Source organism: Mytilus edulis, chromosome 8 (assembly GCF_963676685.1).
Source record: "Mytilus edulis chromosome 8, xbMytEdul2.2, whole genome shotgun sequence".
Lineage (NCBI taxonomy): Eukaryota > Metazoa > Mollusca > Bivalvia > Mytilida > Mytilidae > Mytilus > Mytilus edulis.
Window position 1 is genome coordinate 43,491,487 of NC_092351.1, and position 20,403 is coordinate 43,511,889.

At 31.2% G+C, this 20,403-nt stretch overlaps 1 protein-coding gene, 1 long non-coding RNA gene and 1 pseudogene across 3 annotated transcripts in view; all 3 read left to right on the forward strand.

Moving 5' to 3' along the window:
• The window catches only part of LOC139484106 (uncharacterized), a 121,759-nt gene that overhangs the window by 89,287 nt on the left and 12,069 nt on the right, over positions 1-20,403 (forward strand). Inside the window, exons 11-12 of the mRNA XM_071267834.1 lie at positions 12,310-12,609; positions 13,077-13,225. Of these exons, the coding sequence (XP_071123935.1) occupies positions 12,310-12,609; positions 13,077-13,225 (449 nt within the window). The remainder of the gene's footprint in view (positions 1-12,309; positions 12,610-13,076; positions 13,226-20,403) is intronic.
• Positions 3,433-10,164, forward strand: LOC139485644 (uncharacterized). Of its 2 annotated transcripts, none has more exons than XR_011655359.1 (3): positions 3,433-3,547; positions 6,549-6,638; positions 9,299-10,164. It is a non-coding gene; the product is annotated as an uncharacterized lncRNA (long non-coding RNA). The 2 variants fall into 2 exon arrangements; XR_011655358.1 differs by having other exon boundaries at positions 3,505-3,652.
• Positions 15,927-18,992, forward strand: LOC139486645 (uncharacterized; annotated as a pseudogene).

Here is a 20,403-nt window from a genome sequence, read left to right on the forward strand (position 1 = left end):
TTTTTATTAAAGAATTTCAGCAATATAAATAGACGAAAGTAGGCAAACAATTATTAAGATCTCCAAGCGAGCCAAATTGTACATCGAAAAAGATCTATATTTCTAAACGTTTTTAAATGATATAACTTGAATAGAAAATTTCCCAACTATGTGAAGATTCTTTATATTTCTAAACGTCTTCGATTATTACATACCAAAGAAAAATTTATTTAGCATATTCATATAATTTTATATTTTTTTCCAAGTAAACTGTTTTTTTTGTCAAGTTTACTTCTATGTGTTTATAACCATCAACAGAGACACATTCTTTGCCATCACCAATCAGTCCTAATCATTAAAGATCAATTGACAAAATTCAAATGATGATTGGTATTGAAAATGATCATCGGTCATCCGTGACGTATTCTAAAATCCTAAATAACGGCGCATGTCGATAGATAGATAGTTTATTAATTATCGTCTCGCCATTTAAATTTCACCAAGGGGTTGAAGCAATGAAGGACTTTATAAAACCAAGGATGTGTATAGTTACTATACAAATCCTTGATAAAACCAGAGACATATAATACAATTATATTATATGTCTCTGATAAAACTATGTACATGTACTTATTAATATTTCTATAACAAATTATAAAAACGTTTAGTGTAAAAAATCATCAATTTATAAATGTCTCTTTTTGCCTAAAATATATTTGCAGGTTTTGGTATTTTTGTAAATAACATTAATGTTTTGGCATCCCAATGCAAAACACAGGTGACAGCCGATTCAAACTTAAATAACTTCTTTAAAGTTGGTTTTATTTTATCAGAGACATATAATACATGTATATTATATGTCTCAATACATGTATTTATGTCTCAAATTTTATCAAAACAAAAATTACAAGATTAAGAAATAAGTTATGAATCGAATGAATACCCTCAACACTAAAATACATGTCCTAAGTGACTTTTTATGTCTTGCGTGCACCGAGGAGATCCTTAACGGCTTTTAGACGTACCATTATTATTTATGCATATATTTGAAGCATTTTGTACATTATAGGTATTTATATGTGTGTATCAGACAAAATGACTTCCCAATTAGCAGAGGCGGATTTAGGTTTTTTTCCAGCCCCACCCCCACACACTAATCTTGGAAAATGGGAGATTATATAGGGAATCACTGAAGCATGACTGGCAGGAACCCCCTCTTAGGCAGTCAATGGGTCCCCACTTATGAAAATTTCTGGATCAACCACTACTTAGTTCTAGTTATCTAAGGTCCTAGTGTGAAATATAACCAATAGGAATTGGTCTTTTTAAACACTTTTACATAGGCCTACATGTATACGTTTTGTCAAGGGTTGGTTCATTACCGACCGTGCAAGGGCTGTATAGCCAGTCAAGGTCGTTAAAAACTTCCATTTGTTGGTTCATGCAATATTGAAATTATGATTACTCAATGCGCAGTTACTAGTTACTAGTTACTAAAGTTGATATTAGCTACTTTTCTTCTTTATTTCATATAATTGATTTTTTGATTTTTTTTTCTTCTATAAATTTGTGGTGTTGAAATAGGGAATATACATAGATACCTAAGCACATTTAACAAAAGAAATTTTGTGTAATGTCATCAATCTGTATTACACGTAGACAGGATGTTCTCTAGAAACTTTACTTTATACACACCGGAGAGTACACGCACTGGTGTCTTCCTCCTATTCCCACTTTTTAAAAATACTATTCCTTCTATTCCCACTTGCAAATAACAATAGATGTTTTGATAAATAATTTGGTTTTTTTTAGGTATAATACCTTGTTTATTTGTAATATGTTTCTTTGTTCATCAAATAAATACTTAAAAATAGAGAAAAATTATGATAAAAAGATTGGAGTCAGATTTATTTTTGAATTTTTGAATTTGTAACTTTAAAAAATTGTCTGCTTTACTAATAAATCATGATATAAATAATATTATAACCAAGTATAATCTTATATATATATAAATCTTTATTCTCACAAACCAAATAACAGAAAGGTATAGAGATAATTTTACATATTTCAATACAATTACATAAATATATAATGTACGAAAATAGATAGAGGCATTCACAATTGTTCAACCAGAAAAGTTCAATTTGTTATTGATCTCCTTTACAAGTTTACAAAGTTCGTTCAGTTCTGTACATTTTGGGGAATTCATTAAGTCATAAAACTTCAATGTGTTTGTTCTATTTCTATTGTAAAATGCAATACATTGTTTTCTACAATTATCAAAAGCTGAACAATTAAAAATGTAATGGAGATTTCATGTTCAAAGTTCCAAATTTAAGAAATAAGGATATCTGCCATTCATCCAAAATAAATATTTCTCAAACTCCAAAGTAACTTTAAATTAACGATAATTTAATGCTTTTGGTGATTCCTGTTGGCTTAAGATGTGGAATAAAAGTATACTTTAAAACATAATTACTTGGACCAATAATCAAAGATATAAAATAATGGATGAAAACTGATAACTTTACTTCATTATTTATTTTGTTTAAAAAAAAACAGAATTCATACAGATGCAAAAATAACTTATTACCTGTTCTAATAAAAAAAACACTGGTCAATTAACAGTTGATTAAGAAATGTTTGTACAGTATAATCCTTTGTTTCCACAAGTTTTCCTTCTATTCCCACATGAAATTTTACCTTTCTTACCAGATTTATAAAAAGTGGGAATAGAGGGAATGAACCCACGCACTGTCGTAATGGAAAATTGCTGTATGTTATAATTACCTGTAATCAGCTTTGCAACAAATCAGTTGACTGACCATGCCATTACAGTTCAAACAGATTTCCCTCAAATCAAAATGGAATATAAATATTCATTTTTTATATCTTTAAAATTTAAAACTTTAAAAAGTACACTTTGACAAAATTATGAAATATAACGAATTGAACAATTTAAAATAGTATTTTAACAAAGTTCAAGATATATAATTTTACAACGATCCTAAAAATATCCAAACAAACGATAAATCCGTAACGCTATGAACCTACACAGTTTTATATTATAAGACTGACACACACCAGTTTGCTAACTCAGTGTGCTGGGCCAGGGTGCTGGGTGAGGTGTTGGAACTTGATATACATGTATCATTAAGTTACAGTTCTGTTAAGATTTGACTGCCTTTTTACAGGGAATTTTTATTCTTACAGTTAGTATATACTGTTCCTGGCTTTAAATGATTCTCTGCTCAGCAACTGGTGCGTAATTAGCATTTTTTTTCACGTGATTTTATTCAAATATCTTGTAGCAGTAAAAAACACAAATTAATGTATTTTTCAAATAGCTTTATTCAGCTTTAAATAATTTTAGCGAAAAACAGCGAACATGGGAAAATGAAATGTTTTTAGTAGCCTCATTATTAAATCTCCCGGTGAGTGTGGTCAAATAAAGAGGTTCTCCGACTCCGTAATACTTGGAAAATCTTATCTGATTCAGGATCAATTCATCGGTTACACTCCCCTATCACCAGTGATTCTTTGTTTTTAGCTGACATTCTGAAAAAAAGTGTGTAAGTGTTGACTCGCAATTTGCATGATTAATAACAGATATCGACTCGTTACCCGGACTACTGCAAAAAACAATTATTCAGTTTACTGATTTAGATGGAAGGTAAACGGACAGAAAGTCGCAGGACAAAAAGTCACAGGACATGAAGTCACAAATTTGATAGGACAAAAAGTCACAAACAAATTGTTGACAATTGGTTTGAATATATATGAAAAAGATCTTGAAATATTTTCTTTTTATTACATATATTCATTTTTAATTGAAGGAAATTGCTCATAGAGCTTGATAAACACATAAATGGAAATGTATTAGATTTTAATCTTGCAAAGGATATATTTATGGGGCCATATTTATTGGCAAATTGAAGCCATTTAAGTACCAAGCCACTTTGAAATTTTGTTTTCATAACAATTATTTGATTATTATTGATATTTATTGAATAAATTTTAATTACTAAGTTGCTTCTTAAATAAAACTTCAAGAAAAATACAAAAAAAAGTGTTTTCTTGTTCAAAGAAAAATAATCTCTAAACTGAATTGTGACTTTTTGTCTGTGACTTGTTGACCGTGACTTTTTGTCCTGTGACTTTTTGTCCTGTGACTTTCTGTTCTACATTCAGATTGAATAGGGGTTTGGTTGACCCTGTCTCCCTCTATCTGAGACTATTATCTCAGTGATGAACTTAATGTTTTATGTATTGTGCTTGTCATATATATGTTGGATAAAAGCTCTAGAGCTTATGTTGTATTGTATGTATAACCAACTTTAAATAAATCTTTTTTGTTAGCCCATAACAACTAACAAGTAAGATTTAGGTTTCTTCTTTTTGTAATACAAACAATTATTACACCTTGAAAGGATTTTTTTTACTATGACGGCGTCCAAGAAAAAAGTTGAAATAGCTAGACACTAACTTTATATTGGACCCTAGTAGCTTTATATGTGCTTGTGGTTGCAAATGTAAATGCATGGATGCCTGCTACACTGTAGAATACATAACAAGGAAGCTTTGCTTTGCTCTTCATGGAGTACGAACTCGTCTTCATAATTAAAACCTTCCGCCAAGCAAGCGTAAGGGTCTTTGACAGTAACCAACACTTATCTCACGAGGCGTACCTAGTATGTCTTTTTAGTTTTATATATATATAAACATTTATTCGTCATTGTGCAAAGTGCTCCTTTGAAGGAGGGATTTTCTAAACCAGAACAGAACAGAATAGCCATGCAAGACTTTATTATCATTTGGACTAATATTATGGCACATTTTGTCTTACCACAGGGATTTGTGTCAATTTATCTGGTTTTCTATCCTCTGACCTCATTTTCATTGTTCAGTGGTTATTGTTAAGTTTTTGTGTTTTGGTCGGGTTTTCTAATATTGTATGCAACATGTCAAGTATATTTGTTGTATGAAAATTTTTAGGGATGTACTTGTTAGACTGGCATGTTTTATTCAATCTTGACCTCATTTTTATGGTTCATTGCTTAATGTTACCTTTTTGTTTTTTTTGACCAGTTTCTCTATTTTATTATTTTCAAATTAGCAAAAGGTCAACTAGGTGCATATATCTGACTGAGAAGTTTCATCTTACTTTATTTTCATAGTACATAGGACAATATAAAAAAAGAAGATGGGGTATGATTGGACAACTCCCCATGAGAGACCAAATGAAACAGAAATTAACAACTCAAGGTCATCCTACAGCCTTAACAATGAACAAATATAAAAAAGAAGATGTGGTATGATTGCCAATGAGACAACTGTCCACAAGAGACCAAAATGACTCAGACATTAACAACTAAATGTCGCCGTACGGCCTTCAACAATGAGCAAAGCCTATACCGCATAGTCAGCTATAAAAGGCCCCGATAAGACAATGTAACACAACTCAAACAAGAAAACTAACGGCCTTATTTATATAAATAAATGAACGAAAAACAAATATGTAACATATAAACAAACGACAACCACTGAATTACAGGCTCCTGACTTGGGACAGGCACATACATAAATAATGTGGCGGGGTTAAACATGTTAGCGGGATCCCAACCCTCCCCCTAACCTGTGACAGTGGTATAACAGTGCAACATAAGAATAAACTATAAAAATCAGTTGAAAAAGGCTTAACTCATCAGATGGACAAAAATACAAGTGGACGTGGCCGGGTACTTGTACATCCCTACACAAAAAGACACAATGAACAGATCTGAGAGTACTCCCAGTTATAATACTGCATAGTCAGCTATAAAAGGTCCAGAAATGACAACGAAAACAATTCAAACCAGAAAACTAACAACCTAATTTATGTACAAAAAATGGAAAAACAGTTAAATGTTACACATAAACAAAGGACAATCACTTAATTATAGGCTCCTGACTTGGAATAGGCACATATATTATGAATGTGACAGGGTATAAGGAACTATGAAAATGTTTAGCTTTTGTGGTTTGGTTTATTTTCCAGATACTGTAAGCAATAAGGTAACTGTATTTAGTGAACGGAATGATTGTAAGATGCACATGTCTGTCTGTCATATTTTATATGACCGTGACCTCATTTTCATTGGTCAATGAAACACTGCATTGTTTATCATAATTATGCTTAAAGTTACAGGTAGATTATATTTGTAGGATATGTAACAATTGTAAGGTGTGCATGTCTCTCTGGCAGATTTATAAAACCATGACCGCATTTTATGGTTCTTTGGTCAATGCTAAGTTTTCTTGGTTTTGTCATTTTATCAGATATTATAAGCATAGGTCTACTTGTTGTACGAAATGAATGCAAGGTGTCATATAAAAAAAGAAGATATCTGTTTGCCAAGGTTAATTTTACTAAGACCTCATTTTCATAAAACAATGATAATATTAAACAGCAAGAATGAGAATCAAGTCAAACTTATATACAAATGAGGCAAAATTTTCAGTTGCCTACTTTTTATGTATTAGTAGTTATTTTTGTCATTAAATGATATTGTTTACCCTTTTATGTGTAGGGCAAGAATATTAAAGATATAAAAGGGAAACTATAAACAGAAGAAATTATCAACAAAAATAGATTTACAAAGGTCAACAAAGCCTAAATGGTAAGTCCACTGTTGAAAAAAGTTTTAGCCCTTGAGTAATGATTAAATATTTATTAAAATAAGATGTGGTACGATAAATGAGAAAACTATCCATCAGAGTTTATTGGATTAAGTGGATGTAAGCATTGTAATTACTTATTAGAGGCCAATGATGACCTGTTAGTAATGAAAAAACTCATACCCTATACATGATATAGTAATCTATAAAAGACAACGCTAACAAAATTTGAAACAAAGCATCAATTCAAACTTCAAATATACCAGACTAATTTATAAAAAAACAAAATATTATGAAAAACAAAAATGACGGATATGAACCAACATCAACCACTGAACTATGTACAAGCTCCTGATATTGGACAGGCATAATATGGCTGGGTTGATATAAAAATAAGAAGCAGTCTGATTTCAAATAAGACTTTTCTCCAATAGAGATAAAATGACATTTAACAATGTTTAAGGAGGCTCGAGGGTATAAAAATTTGAGAAAAATATTAAATATTTTTTTTTTACATAACTAATTTTATTTATAACTTCATTAGTTTTTACTTTTTCATATGGTACAGAAATCATTCTAAAAAATCCATTCGTTTTGGCCCCAGACAACTTTTAAAATGTATATATCATTGAAAAAGCTCCAAATTATCTCCCTTTGGTGCAGAAATGCCATTTTTTGGCATGAGAATTGTAATATCTTTTTTAGCTCATCAGTGACCTATATTTTTTATAATCATTTTTAACTAACTTTACTTAAACTAAACTATTGTAAAATTTAAGCGATTTCTGTAATTAAGTTCTTTTTTCATTTCAAAATTACCTCTATTTCTCCTATTAGTTAAACAGAAAAAAAAGTACCGATACAAAAATGTATATATATGTTTCTTTCAAAGGCGGATTGTGAGTGTGATTGAATGGTGTCCCCATTTTTAGCTCACCTGGCCCAAAGGGCCAAGTGAGCTTTTCTCATCACTTGGCGTCCGTCGGCGTCCGTCGGCGTCAACGTCTGTGGTCGTTAACTTTTACAAAAATCTTCTCCTCTGAAACTACTGGGCCAAATTGAACCAAACTTGACCACAATCATCATTGGGGTATCTAGTTTAAAAAATGTGTGGTGTGACCCGGTCAACCAACCAAGATGGCCGCCTCGGCTAAAAATAGAACATAGGGGTAAAATGCAGTTTTTGGCTTATAACTCAAAAACCAAAGCATTTAGAACAAATCTGACGGGGTAAAAATGTTTATCAGGTCAAGATCTATCTGCCCTAAAATTTTCAGATGAATCGGTCAATCGGTTGTTGGGTTGCTGCCCCTGAATTGGTAATTTGAGGAAATTTTGCTGTTTTTGGTTATTATCTTGAATATTATTATAGATAGAGATAAACTGTAACAGCAATAATGTTCAGTAAAGTAAGATCTATAAATAAGTCAACATGACAAAAATGGTCAGTTGACCCGTTTAGGAGTTATTGCCCTTTATACTCAATTTTTAACCTTTTTCGTAAATTAAAGTAATCTTTTACAAAAATCTTCTCCTCTGAAACTACTGGGCCAAATTAATCCAAACTTGGCCACAATCATCTTTGGGGTATCTTGTTTAAAAAATGTGTGGCGTGACCTGGTCAACCAACCAAGATGGCCGCCATGGCTAAAAATAGAACATAGGGGTAAAATGCAGTATTTGGCTTATAACTATGAAACCAAAGCATTTAGAGCAAATCTGACAAGAAGTAAAATTGTTAATCAAGTCAATATCTATCTGCCCTGAATTTTTCAGATGAATTGGACAACTGGTTGTTGGGTTGCTGCCCTCCAATTGGTAATTTTTAAAGAAATTTTGCCGTTTTTGGTTATCTTGAATACTATTATAGATAGCGATAAACTGTAAACAGCAATAATGTTCAGCAAAGTAAGATCTACAAATAAGTCAACGTGACCTAAATGGTCAATTGACCCCTTAAGGAGTTATTGCCCTTTATAGTCAATTTTTAACAATTTTCATTAATTTGGTAAATTTATGTAAATTTTTACCAAATATAGTTCTCTGTTACTAATGGGCAAAGTTCATTATAGATATAATTGTAAGAAGCAAAATTGTTCAGTAAAGTAAGAACTTCAAACACATCACCATCACCAAAATACAATTTTGTCATGAATCCATTTGTGTCCTTTGTTTAATATGCACATAGACCAAGGTGAGCGACACAGGCTCTTTAGAGCCTCTAGTTTAATTTAATTTTTCTATTTTTCTATAAAGTATAAGATAAAGTTCATTTATAGAAAAATATAGCGTAACCCTATATTACATGTATTAAGAAAAAAAATTGATTGAAACCTGTGAGCCCCCTTAATTTAACAAAAATAGTTCACTGTACAGCCTTCGACAATGAGCAAACGCTATACCGGACAGTGGTTTTAATAACAGCACAACATTTGAACAAATTGTAAAAATTTGTTGCAATGGGCTTAACTCAAAAGACTGCAACAAGGAACCAAACAATAACCAGTAATATGTAAATCATAGACACAAAGCACTGAAATAAGAGTACTAACAATAGATATTTAAATGAAAGTTTATTAAAATGTTCATAAACATGATAAAATAGTCATTTTATTGCTGTATTTCTCTTCACTGATAATTTTTGAGTTTTGTGTATTTGTAGGTCAGACATCTCGGTTTTCATGGTCATCATTCAACAGATCAATACTGAACAGAAAACTTGGAAGATGATATTTTTCTCAACAGTGCGACTTTTTTTATTAATTTGAAAAGGAATGTTTTTTTCTACATTTAATAGAAAAAGGAAATTTCAACATATGACTATAAACAAAAAGGAGTCATATCATCACGATCATAGATGCTCAAGAACTTGATCATGTAAACGCAACAATGTTATTATCAATTGAAAGAAGGAACGAATGAAAAAAATATTAGTATGTTGTTGTCCAAATAAACCTGCTTTGTCTTCTCATTTGAATCGCTCCATCCAATAAAGATGTACCGAGGAGGATCTTTGAAGAACAGATTGAAAAATGTTTTGTCTAAGAATTGCAGGAATATTCTAGTGGATGAAATAATTTATTGACTTGACTCTGATATAGTGGACTGAATAATTGTACATAGCAAGCAGCGAAAAAGAAAACTAAAACTTTAACACAAAAAGTGTTTAAATTATAAATTTGCAAATATAAGCATAATATTATGTACACCACAAAGGTATATCATTCAAATTGTTTGCATATTCAATCATGTATTGCAATGAAACTATAACAAAGAAAACCTTACTTCATGAAAAGAGTAAACTATTCAGTCAGAATATGAAATATTTTTTTCAGTTCTATTTTTCATTATAAAATAAACAAGACAAAGATTTCAAAACAATATTTTTTCATTTATTTAAACATGTCATCATTTTGTTTCAGTGAAAGAACTTTACTCTTTGACCTTAAATTTTATTATACATTCCAAAATCAGAATTATAATCTTTATTGTATTAACAAATAAAAAACATGTTTGTGACAAAATGAATTTTTTTTTAATAAAATATAAAAAAACTTGTATACATTTAAAACTTTTTACTACCAAACAGCATTCATTGCAACATACACATACTGTATATTTATATCTATATATTTATAATTTGAATCCCATAGGATTTTATTTTGTCCCATGGGATATTAAAAATCCCATGGGATTATAATAATCCCATGGGATTTTTTTTGTCCCATGGGACAACAAATATCCCATGGGACTACAATTATCCCATGGGACCAAAAAAAATCCCATGGGATTTAACCAAAATCCCATGGGATGATGGTAAATCCCATGGGATTTTGCCCTGTCCCATGGGATATTGAAAATCCCATGTTTTTATAAATCAAATAGCAAAATAAATATAATAGTAACAGTAGAAAACTAATGAAATTATTGAATCCCATGTAATTCCGCACATTTTGGTTATATACATAACACTGTAGCTCTTATTTGAGGCGGCGGCGGATTTGCAAATGAGTGTTTTGCAAATTTAAAGTGTCCAGTGTTAATAGGTCTAGTATATTCGGTGTAAAGAAGGACTGTAAGGTCTACATGTCCACTTAGCAGGTGTCATCTGAACTTGACCTCATTTTCATGGTTTAGTGGTTATAGTTAAGTTTTTGTCTTTTGGTCTGTTTTTCTTATACTGTATGCAATAGGTCTACTATGTTCGGTGAATGGAATGATTGTAAGGTGTACATGTCTAGCTGGCAGGTGTCATCTGACCTTGACCTCATTTTCATGGTTCAGTGGTCAAAGTTAAGTTTTTGAGTTTTTGTCTTTTTTTCTAATACTATATGCAATAGGTCAACTATATTTGGTGTATTCCTATATGTCAGTCGCGCAGGTTTATTTGACCTTGACCTTATTTTTACGGTTCATTCCACAGTGTTAAGTTTTTGTGTTTTGGTCTGTTTTTCTTAAACTATAAGCAATGTTCAACTATATTTGTTGTCTGGAAGAATTGTTAGCTGTACATGCCTGCCTGGCATGGTTCATCTGAACTTGACCTCATTTTTATGGTTCATTGGTCAATGTTTAGTTTTCTTGGTTTATGTTAAGTTACTGTGGCAGTTGTAATAAAGCTTTTATATTTAGGACTATCAACATAATATCAATGATTAGTAAAGAAGGCGAGACATTTCAGTGTGTGCACTCTTTTTATAGTAGTTGCTATTAAATTGTGTCCTCCAAGAGAAGTAATACAAAGGTCATTTAAAAGTTTTATTATACTTGAATTTTAATAAAATCTAAATCAATTGATTAGAAATTGATTAAAAAATGGACGGAAGTGAATATAGAGACATTTAAGTTCTAAGAAATAACCAACTTATGCTAATCAATGATAGAAATACAATAAGAAGTAAGTGTGTGAAGTATCAAATCAAATCAGTAGGGGCATAAAGGCCTGGTTTTGGCCCAAGACATTTTTTCTTCAAATTGGCACATAATGTTTAAAAATACATATAAATGCAAAACATAAAGATTTTTGTCTGATGACATCACAAATACGTCATTATAGGTACTGTTTTCACAAAATCGATGAAAAATACAGAACTTATGTAGTTTTACTATCTTTATTTCTGTTGTGGAAACATTGTGCACAGTCAAGAAACAACAAAATAATTTAACAGAAGCTTTATTGTAACTATTGACATAATCTCATTAAATATTTTAAGTTGTTTCTTAGGTGTGCACACACTTTTTCAATATAAAATATACTTAAAATTTGATTAATACAAGGAAAATCATGAAAATTTATAAAATTGCAAATTAAGTCATGATTTGTTGCCATGGTAACTTGTTCAATGTCAAATTTGTTTTATTTCCTAAATACCTTGTACCTTAGTCAAGTTTTCAGTGATTAAAGAATAAGTATTATATCTTTTAAATTTGCAGTAATTTTTGGGCCAAATAAGGGCCTATATTTATTATGAAAAGAAGGCAAAATAAAATATATAATTTTGTTATTAAATAATGTCAATTGCCATGAAATATTGTCCCCTAATTGGACAAAATTTTACAGCAGCAGTTATGAAATATGGTCCAACTACAGAACAATTTTAATTTATTTGGTTTACCATTACATATGACACAAATGCAACAGACATTTTAATATTGGTATAATATTTATTACAGTAAAGATCCGCATGCAACAAAAACCAGGGGAAATGGAACCAGTATGGAAACAATATGTAAAGCAAGTACAGAAAACTTGTACAGGAAATCTTGACGTCGGAGAAGAATTCATTGTTGAATATATTGAAGAAGGAAGTCTTGTATTTTGGACAAAAACAAATTCATCTACTATCAAAAACAAAGCAAAATTTGCAAAAATCATGGATAGATTTATGGTTAATTTATTCCAAAAATGCCCAATCGATACTAAAGATGCGACAAAGTTTTCTTTTAGTGTTGATGTTGTGGAAGCAGCAGAAGGTATTTGTGTTTTATTTTCACAAAGACTAAGTAACCATATGCATTATGGGAAAATAAATGAAAGCCTGCATATAGTAGTATGCATACATATTTTTTAAGGGGCCAGCTGAAGGACGCCACTGGGTGCAGCGTTTTCTCGCTACATTGAAGACCCATTGGTGGCCTTCGGCTGTTGTCTGCTCTATGGTGAAGTTGTTCTCGCTTTGACACATTCCCCATTTCCTTTCTCAATTTTATATATTATTGGTTTATTTATTGTTAAATGATTAGTCATTAGCTAATACATAAAACATCACATCTTATGCTGATAGTATCTTAATTAGCTTTTAGTTGTTGAGTTACTTATACCTTAGCTTTCAATTGGCAGTAGCATTGTATTTAAGTTGATGAAATTTTTCCAGTGGAAAGCAATTATTTGTCCATTATCATGTGTCATAAAATAATCATTATACATCAATCTTATTTAGATGAAGATACTGATGATGAAGATGAAAATGATGTTTTCATCTGTGGAAGATGTGGAATAACGTTTAAATCTTTTTCATCTTTTACAAGCCACAAAAGAAACATTGACCTTTGTTGTAAAAGAAAACGTACAGACCAACAACATAAGAATGTAAGTACATTTATATAAGTTCTGCCTGACTGCAATATGAAAATATGGTTGTGAATTATTGCAATTAGAATTATTAACCACTAAACATGCTAAAGGCAAAATGACTTGGGTGAAAAAACTGCTAGTCATCGTACTGCTTTCAAAAGTCATTTATATGCTTTCGGGACATTTGATGTGGACTGTTTCTGCTGACCAGTATTTATCACAAATCTGTTGGATGCCTCGGAATTCAAGTCATAAGTTTTACAGTACTAACATACTAGTATCCATTTGTATGACATAAAATTGGGAAAGGAAATGGGGAATGTGTCAAAGCGACAACAACTGGACCATAGAGCAGACAACAGCCGAAGGCCACCAATTGGTCTTCAATGTAGCGCGAAACTCCCGGACCCGGAGGCGTCTGATCATAACCCGTGTCATGCCAACAACTGGTTTTTTTTTAAATGTGTTTTGTTCTGATGCAAAGACCTTTTAAGTGAATCAATATTAAAGCCAAAATATGCAATCTTTAATGACCTGACAACTGTATCCTAACTATATCCCTTCTTAATAAGTCTGTATAAAGGTTCTGTAAGCCTTTGAGGTGAATACTGAAATTTTTGTGCTTTGTAAACAGTTGTTTATAGTGTGCTGACCAGTATGGATGAAAAATCTGTTGGATGCTTCTGAATTCAAGTCATAAGTTTTACAGTACTAACATACTAGTATCCACTTGTATGAGAGTTGTTTATAGTGTGCTGACCAGTATTTATGAAAAATCTGTTAGATGCCGGGTTAGGTCAGTCATGTGACTTAATATTGTAAAGTGATGATTCTAATACTCTATGAAAAATTTATTAGAAAAAATACGTTTTTACTTTGTAACTTTTCAACTTTTAAACAACTGTTTAAAACCATTCAAGAAATTATGATTGAAAACATGATAATCCCATAATTGTAACCTGAACGAATTTAATTAGGAAAAAGGTCAACCTGTAACTGATTTGTTTTGACATCGATTAGACCCGTTGATTGAGGTGTGATAATCCGGATTAACAGCTAGAATCATCAAACAAAAAATAAAAACAATGAGATTTTAACACTTTATTACAGCACTAATGACATTAATTATAATTATTAGACTGATTCGTTATTATTTTATTGTTTGAATCAGAACAATAATTTGGACATTTAATCTTGTCCTTGATACTCATACAATTTATTAAATTTGGATTAAAATATTTATCTCAATCTAAAAAAATTCTTATTCATTTGTTTGAATACTTTCAATTTCATATTAATTACGTATTCCGTACGGAATTCTCCGACATTGGTGTCCATTTAAAAAACTGTTTACCGATAAACTTCCTGTTTGACGATTTTGGAGTTGTAACTTTTCTAAAAATGTCTTGGAGTATTATATGATCAATAAACTTTTTTCTTTCGTTTCTTGATTCACAAAGGGGGCGCGCACTATACACAAATGCGCACTAAACACACCTAAAAACGGGCACTTTGATTTTGCCTCTTTTTAATTGATATACAATATCTGAACATCAGTAAACTACTCTCCCCTTTTAATATATTAAGTGAAGTTAAGATCTCACATATTTGCTTCTCATGTGACCTAAATGTTTCCTAGTAGGTCATATCGTAGTTGTAATAAATTAGGGGGCCTAGGGCATCTAACACATTAAATAACCCTTATCCATGTTTGAATCATTCATGTTACTCTTAAACAATATTTGAAGTCTTTCCCTAAGTGACGAGTATTGTTAAAACAGTCAAATAACCTTATTTATCAGGAATCATAACATAAGTTTACCTTAATTTCCAAAATACTGGATTGATGTAAAGAAATTATCTTGCTGGAAACCAAACATATTAACAGATTATTGGCCAGGCCCTCACTCACACAGCACAACACATTGCTAAGACATAGAAATAACTGTTGTTGGCACTCCTTCCATTTTTTTTTAATTGCTCTCACATGAACAGTTCTTGCCAGATTTTTATGAAACTTATATCATCATGATCAGTGGTGGATCCAGAACTTTTCCTAAGGGGGGCCCGCTGACTGAACTAAGGGCGGGCCCGCTCCAGTCATGCTTCAATGATTCCCTATATAATCAACCAAATGTTTCCCATGAAAGCCCCCCCCCCCTGGATCCACCTATGAATTTGATCATATGTTTATATAAGCTATGTCATGGATGAGTTTGAAAATCATTGCCGATCAGTTAAATTTCAAGAGATATGCTCCTTAGAAACATTCATCATATGGAAAATTGCACCGTTAGCACTCTGTTGTGCATAGTTCTTGCCAGGATGGTAAGAAACTTTAAATTCATAAGTTTATATAAGCAATGTCTTGGATGGGTTTGAAAATCAGTGGCAATAAATTATTTTTTGAAAAGTTACGCCCCTTGGTTACATTAACTTTATGGAAAACTACATCATTAGCGCTCTCAAGCATTCAATTGAATTATTGACAGATATTTATGAAACTCATAGGTTAATGTTTATCAGCAATGGCTAGAACGAGTTCAAAAATCAATGACAAATCAATTTTTTAAAGAGTTTTAAAATATTGATTATATAGAAAATTGCATTTTTAACGCTCTCATGTGTACACACTTTCATGAAAATTATATCATAGGTTAAGATAAGCAATGTCTTTTAATTTTTTACACATTTGTTTGTTTTTATAGTGATTAAGATGACTGTTGTACTCAATGTTTTGCTAGCCAAGGTTTACGAGCTAGTTCCTTCCTCTCCACCCTTGGCAGATAAAGCCAATATTTGTGGAATCAATGCTGTGCCATCTACCGGAAGAAGGCCAATGGAAGCATATGGATTGGATATAAATTTTAATCCTGCAACCAATTCTTTAATAGTTCTTGACTACAGTTATTCTGTGTCAAAAACTAGTTACAATCCAAATTTAGACCTGCATCAAGCACGAAAATTGAGTCTTTTTTTGCCCCAATGAGAACGTGGAGTGATTTATCGTTCGTGATTACAAAATCGAGGGCGCTACGATCGCATTGGTCCCTAGGATAAACAATATGGCGTTGTTGGTTACGTAGCATTGTGTAAGTAGTTATGCCTAAGACACATTGTGTTGTGCCCGCATGCACCAACAGGGAGATCACATTTTGCCTGCTGATAAAGAACGGAGGAAGGCATGGATAATTGCTATCCGGAGAGGGAAAAATCGATTCCAAAGCTAGAATCCACCAAGCAAATACGTATACATATGTCGTAGTCATTTCAGAGAGGAGGATTACATCACTACGACATACCATGGTAAAAATGTTATGAAATTTATAAGATCACAAAAACTAATAGCATATTCTTGGTGTGGTACAATTTTACAAACCCCTACCCTAAATAGCAGAGGACGGTTTTTCAGGCCAGGCCCCCCTTTTCTTTGAAAAAAATTGGTTGATTACCTGGCATGACTGGAGCCCCTCTTAGGCAGTCAGTTGGCCCATGGCCACTTATGAAAAATTCTAGATCCACCCCTGAACATGTTTGGAAAGGTCCTGTTATTATCCCTATATTTAATAAAATAAGGGACTTTTTTTTAGTCCTAGTTTAATTATGTTATGCCCAAACTCAGGGAAATATAAAATTGACAGTGATTTCAAATTGAAGGCGGCTTCATTTTGCCCAAGACGAGGACCATACAAGATAAACATCATATCTTGTTGGATTAAAGGCTAAAATGGACACTTTTTGGGTCTGCTGATGGTGGTGGTTAGACAGGTTGGGAATTTATCCTTCTAAATTAGTACTATTATTCTTTTTGAAAATATTTTGCTTTTATCTAATCAAATGTATAATAGTACCTTATTATGGCATTATAAATATCAGTGAAGTCATTAACTAAAATTATTCTATTAAGTAAACAAGGCAAACTATGTATGATACATACAATGTAATAAATTGAATTATTTGTTTTTCCTGCATTGACCTTTCATTTACTCATACAGGTACTGCACAGTATTTTGTATACCCTGTGGCATAAATATAGATTCCACAACTGTAATAAGTGTATTATGATATTTCTCCACTCGAGACAGTTAAATAATTAAAATTTAACTGTCCTCCTTTCTACTAACTTTCTTTTTCATGTATGCGTAAAACTTATATATACTAGTACTATTGAAGTATCCAATTAATGTAACATTACCAATTGTTACATTTGGTGAAATCCTATAGCCAGTAGCAAGTGTACAATATAAACCAAACAAGTTCTACAATGAAATAGCTCGAAAAGGACTGCACATTGTAATCTGAACTATATTACACAGATAGAAGGTGTTTGAGAGACAGAACTTTTATACATTTTGTATCTGTACAGACTGTACACCAGGCTGTTTATCCATCCTTATAAATCGAAAACAATATGTTATAAATATATTTTTATTATTGATTTATATTTCATCGCAGAAATATATTAACATTACTTATTCTTATTATTTTGCAGGAACATTGGCAGAGAGGAAAACCCTTAAGAAAACAGCAATCCCAAGCATTTTCCAATGGACTGAAGAAACTCCAAAAACTCTAAATGATATGAAGAGAGACAAAAGACATAAAGATCGGTTACTTGAAAAAAGAAATTTATTAATAGAATTTAAAAAATCATACTTTGACATAAATGGTAATGAAATTATAAATGAGAATACACTTATTCTTGATAGTGATTTAGAAGTAGGAAATGAAGAAATAATTACAGGTTGTTCAGATATTATTGTTAATGAATCAGAATTGATTGAAACTAGTATTCCTGTGGAAAAACATGCGTCAGGAGCTTCACAAACACTAAAACACAGAATTTTTTCTGCTGAAAATTTCAGAAATGACACAGCTGGATTGCATTTTTATACAGGAGTTGAAAATATTGAGAAATTTTTCTTCATTTTATACACACTTGGACCTTCAGCATTTTGTTTACAATATATTTTTCATAATGTTGTGAACATTAGTGTTCCTGATCAATTTTTCTTGGTTCTGATGAAATTAAGACGACATACAACTTACTTTGAACTGGCAAGAATGTTTGAAATGTCAGAAAAGGCTGTGCAGAATATTGTTCTTACATGGATCAACTTTATGGCAAAGCAATGGGGTGAAATTAACATTTGGCCATCAGGTGATCTGGTTAGATATTATGCACCAACCAGCTTTAAAAAAAAAATCCCTAATACTCGAGTTATAGTGGTCGGCACAGAATTTCCTATAAAAAAAAACTAAAAATCCAAAATCACAACAGAAAACTTTCTCCACTTACAAAAACAGGAATACTGTAAAGGTTCTTGTAGGCTGTACACCTGGTGGATTGGTATCATTTATTTCACCAGCATATGACGGAAGTGCAAGTGATCGTCAAATAACGGAGCGCAGTTCTTTAATGACCAGTTGTGATCCGTATGATAGCATAATGGCAGACAAAGGTTTCAGTGTACAAGACCTTTTTGCAACTCAAAATGTTGCCATCAATATGCCTACATTCTTTAAAAAGAAAAACAGATTGACTGGAGAAACTGTAATGATAGAAAAATTTCGAGCAAAAGGGTTCACGTAGAGCGAATTATTGGGGTGGCAAAAACTTTTAAAATTTTAACTGAACCAATGACAGCAACAGAAACAAAACTGTCAACTGACATAACATTTATGTGTTTCTTTTTGTGCAATTTCAGAAAATGCATAGTTTCCAAGAATGCTTGAACATTTTGAATAATTTGTATCTTCTAAGTAAATTTTAATAAGTTTATATTTTCTTGTGTAACTTTATGCAAATAACAATCAATCACTCATCATATAAAAATAAGATGTGGTATGATCACCAATTTTGCAAGACAACTGTATAATATATACATGTACTGTAAATATCAACCAGAACCAAAGGACCTGCATTTAAGCATATATACCAATAGGTCATTTATGTTGATTATCGAATATTGAGGGCAATAAATTCAATGCCTTAAGAAGTTAAATAAATGCTGAGAAAGATATCCACCCCCTTTTCCATAAAGGTTTTGGTAGTCCAATATTTTATGGCTGATTTTTTTAAATTATTGTTGACAAATGCAAACTTCTTTCTGAATATGCATGAAATAGTAGACACCGGACATTAACCAACCAACTATCAATCAATCAAATGCAAACAGTACCAATTGACCAGACTTGGGGTCAATTGCATTGGAATGTAATTAATTAAATTACGCATTACATTGCAAAAATGATCAATTACACATTACACATTACACAGTTTTTGAAATGTAATTAATTAAATTACAATTACTTCTAAAGTAATTAATTAAATTACACATTACATTTTATCATAATATTTTCTAACAATATTATACATGTATATAAAATCCATGTGTAAAATATGCATGACGTACCGATAAGCATAGTTTAAGCGTTGCATTTGATAATCATTAGTAATTTTAATGTTTTGTCATTTAGTCTGCATATCTCTGGTCTGAACACTTTGACAGCGATTCTAAATTTTTTCTACAGGAGCTTATGTGGCAGATATTGCTTGATCAGAACATGGAAATTCCATGATAAGAAGATGTGTTGATAGGAGAGGGAATTTGTTCATAATTACTTGCCAATACATTAAGGGGTATTTTGACATCTTAGAAATGAAATCATTTAAATAAAACATAATATAAATAACGAAATTATAAATAAATTAAAAGTTTGGTTTTTTTTACTTTAAAAAATATTTTAAAAATAGTGTGCTTGTCACAATATTGAAAATAATTTTTAGTACAAACAATGTACATATTGTTTAAATATTAGCAATACATGTATTTCACTAATTAGATAAAAATACATGTAAAAGTGACATTGTCCCTTGACATTTTTATCTGATTAATTGCTGTTTGTTTTTACAGCTATTAAGTTTTATTTCTATAATCCTTGTGTGTATACTAATTTGACAAAATGATTGTGTGCAATGATTTCAAATTCTAATTACCTGCATAAGAAAAAAAATCACTATGACACATTTTTTTTTGGTTAACAAGGTGGTTAATAACTTATCAATCTATTTAGTTAACAAAAATCTTTCTAAAAAACTGAACAACACATATATAAATATTCTCACATTTTTTTTAATTATAAGACTATTCAGTCTGTAGGTCAAATAAATAATATAAAAACTTCAGAAT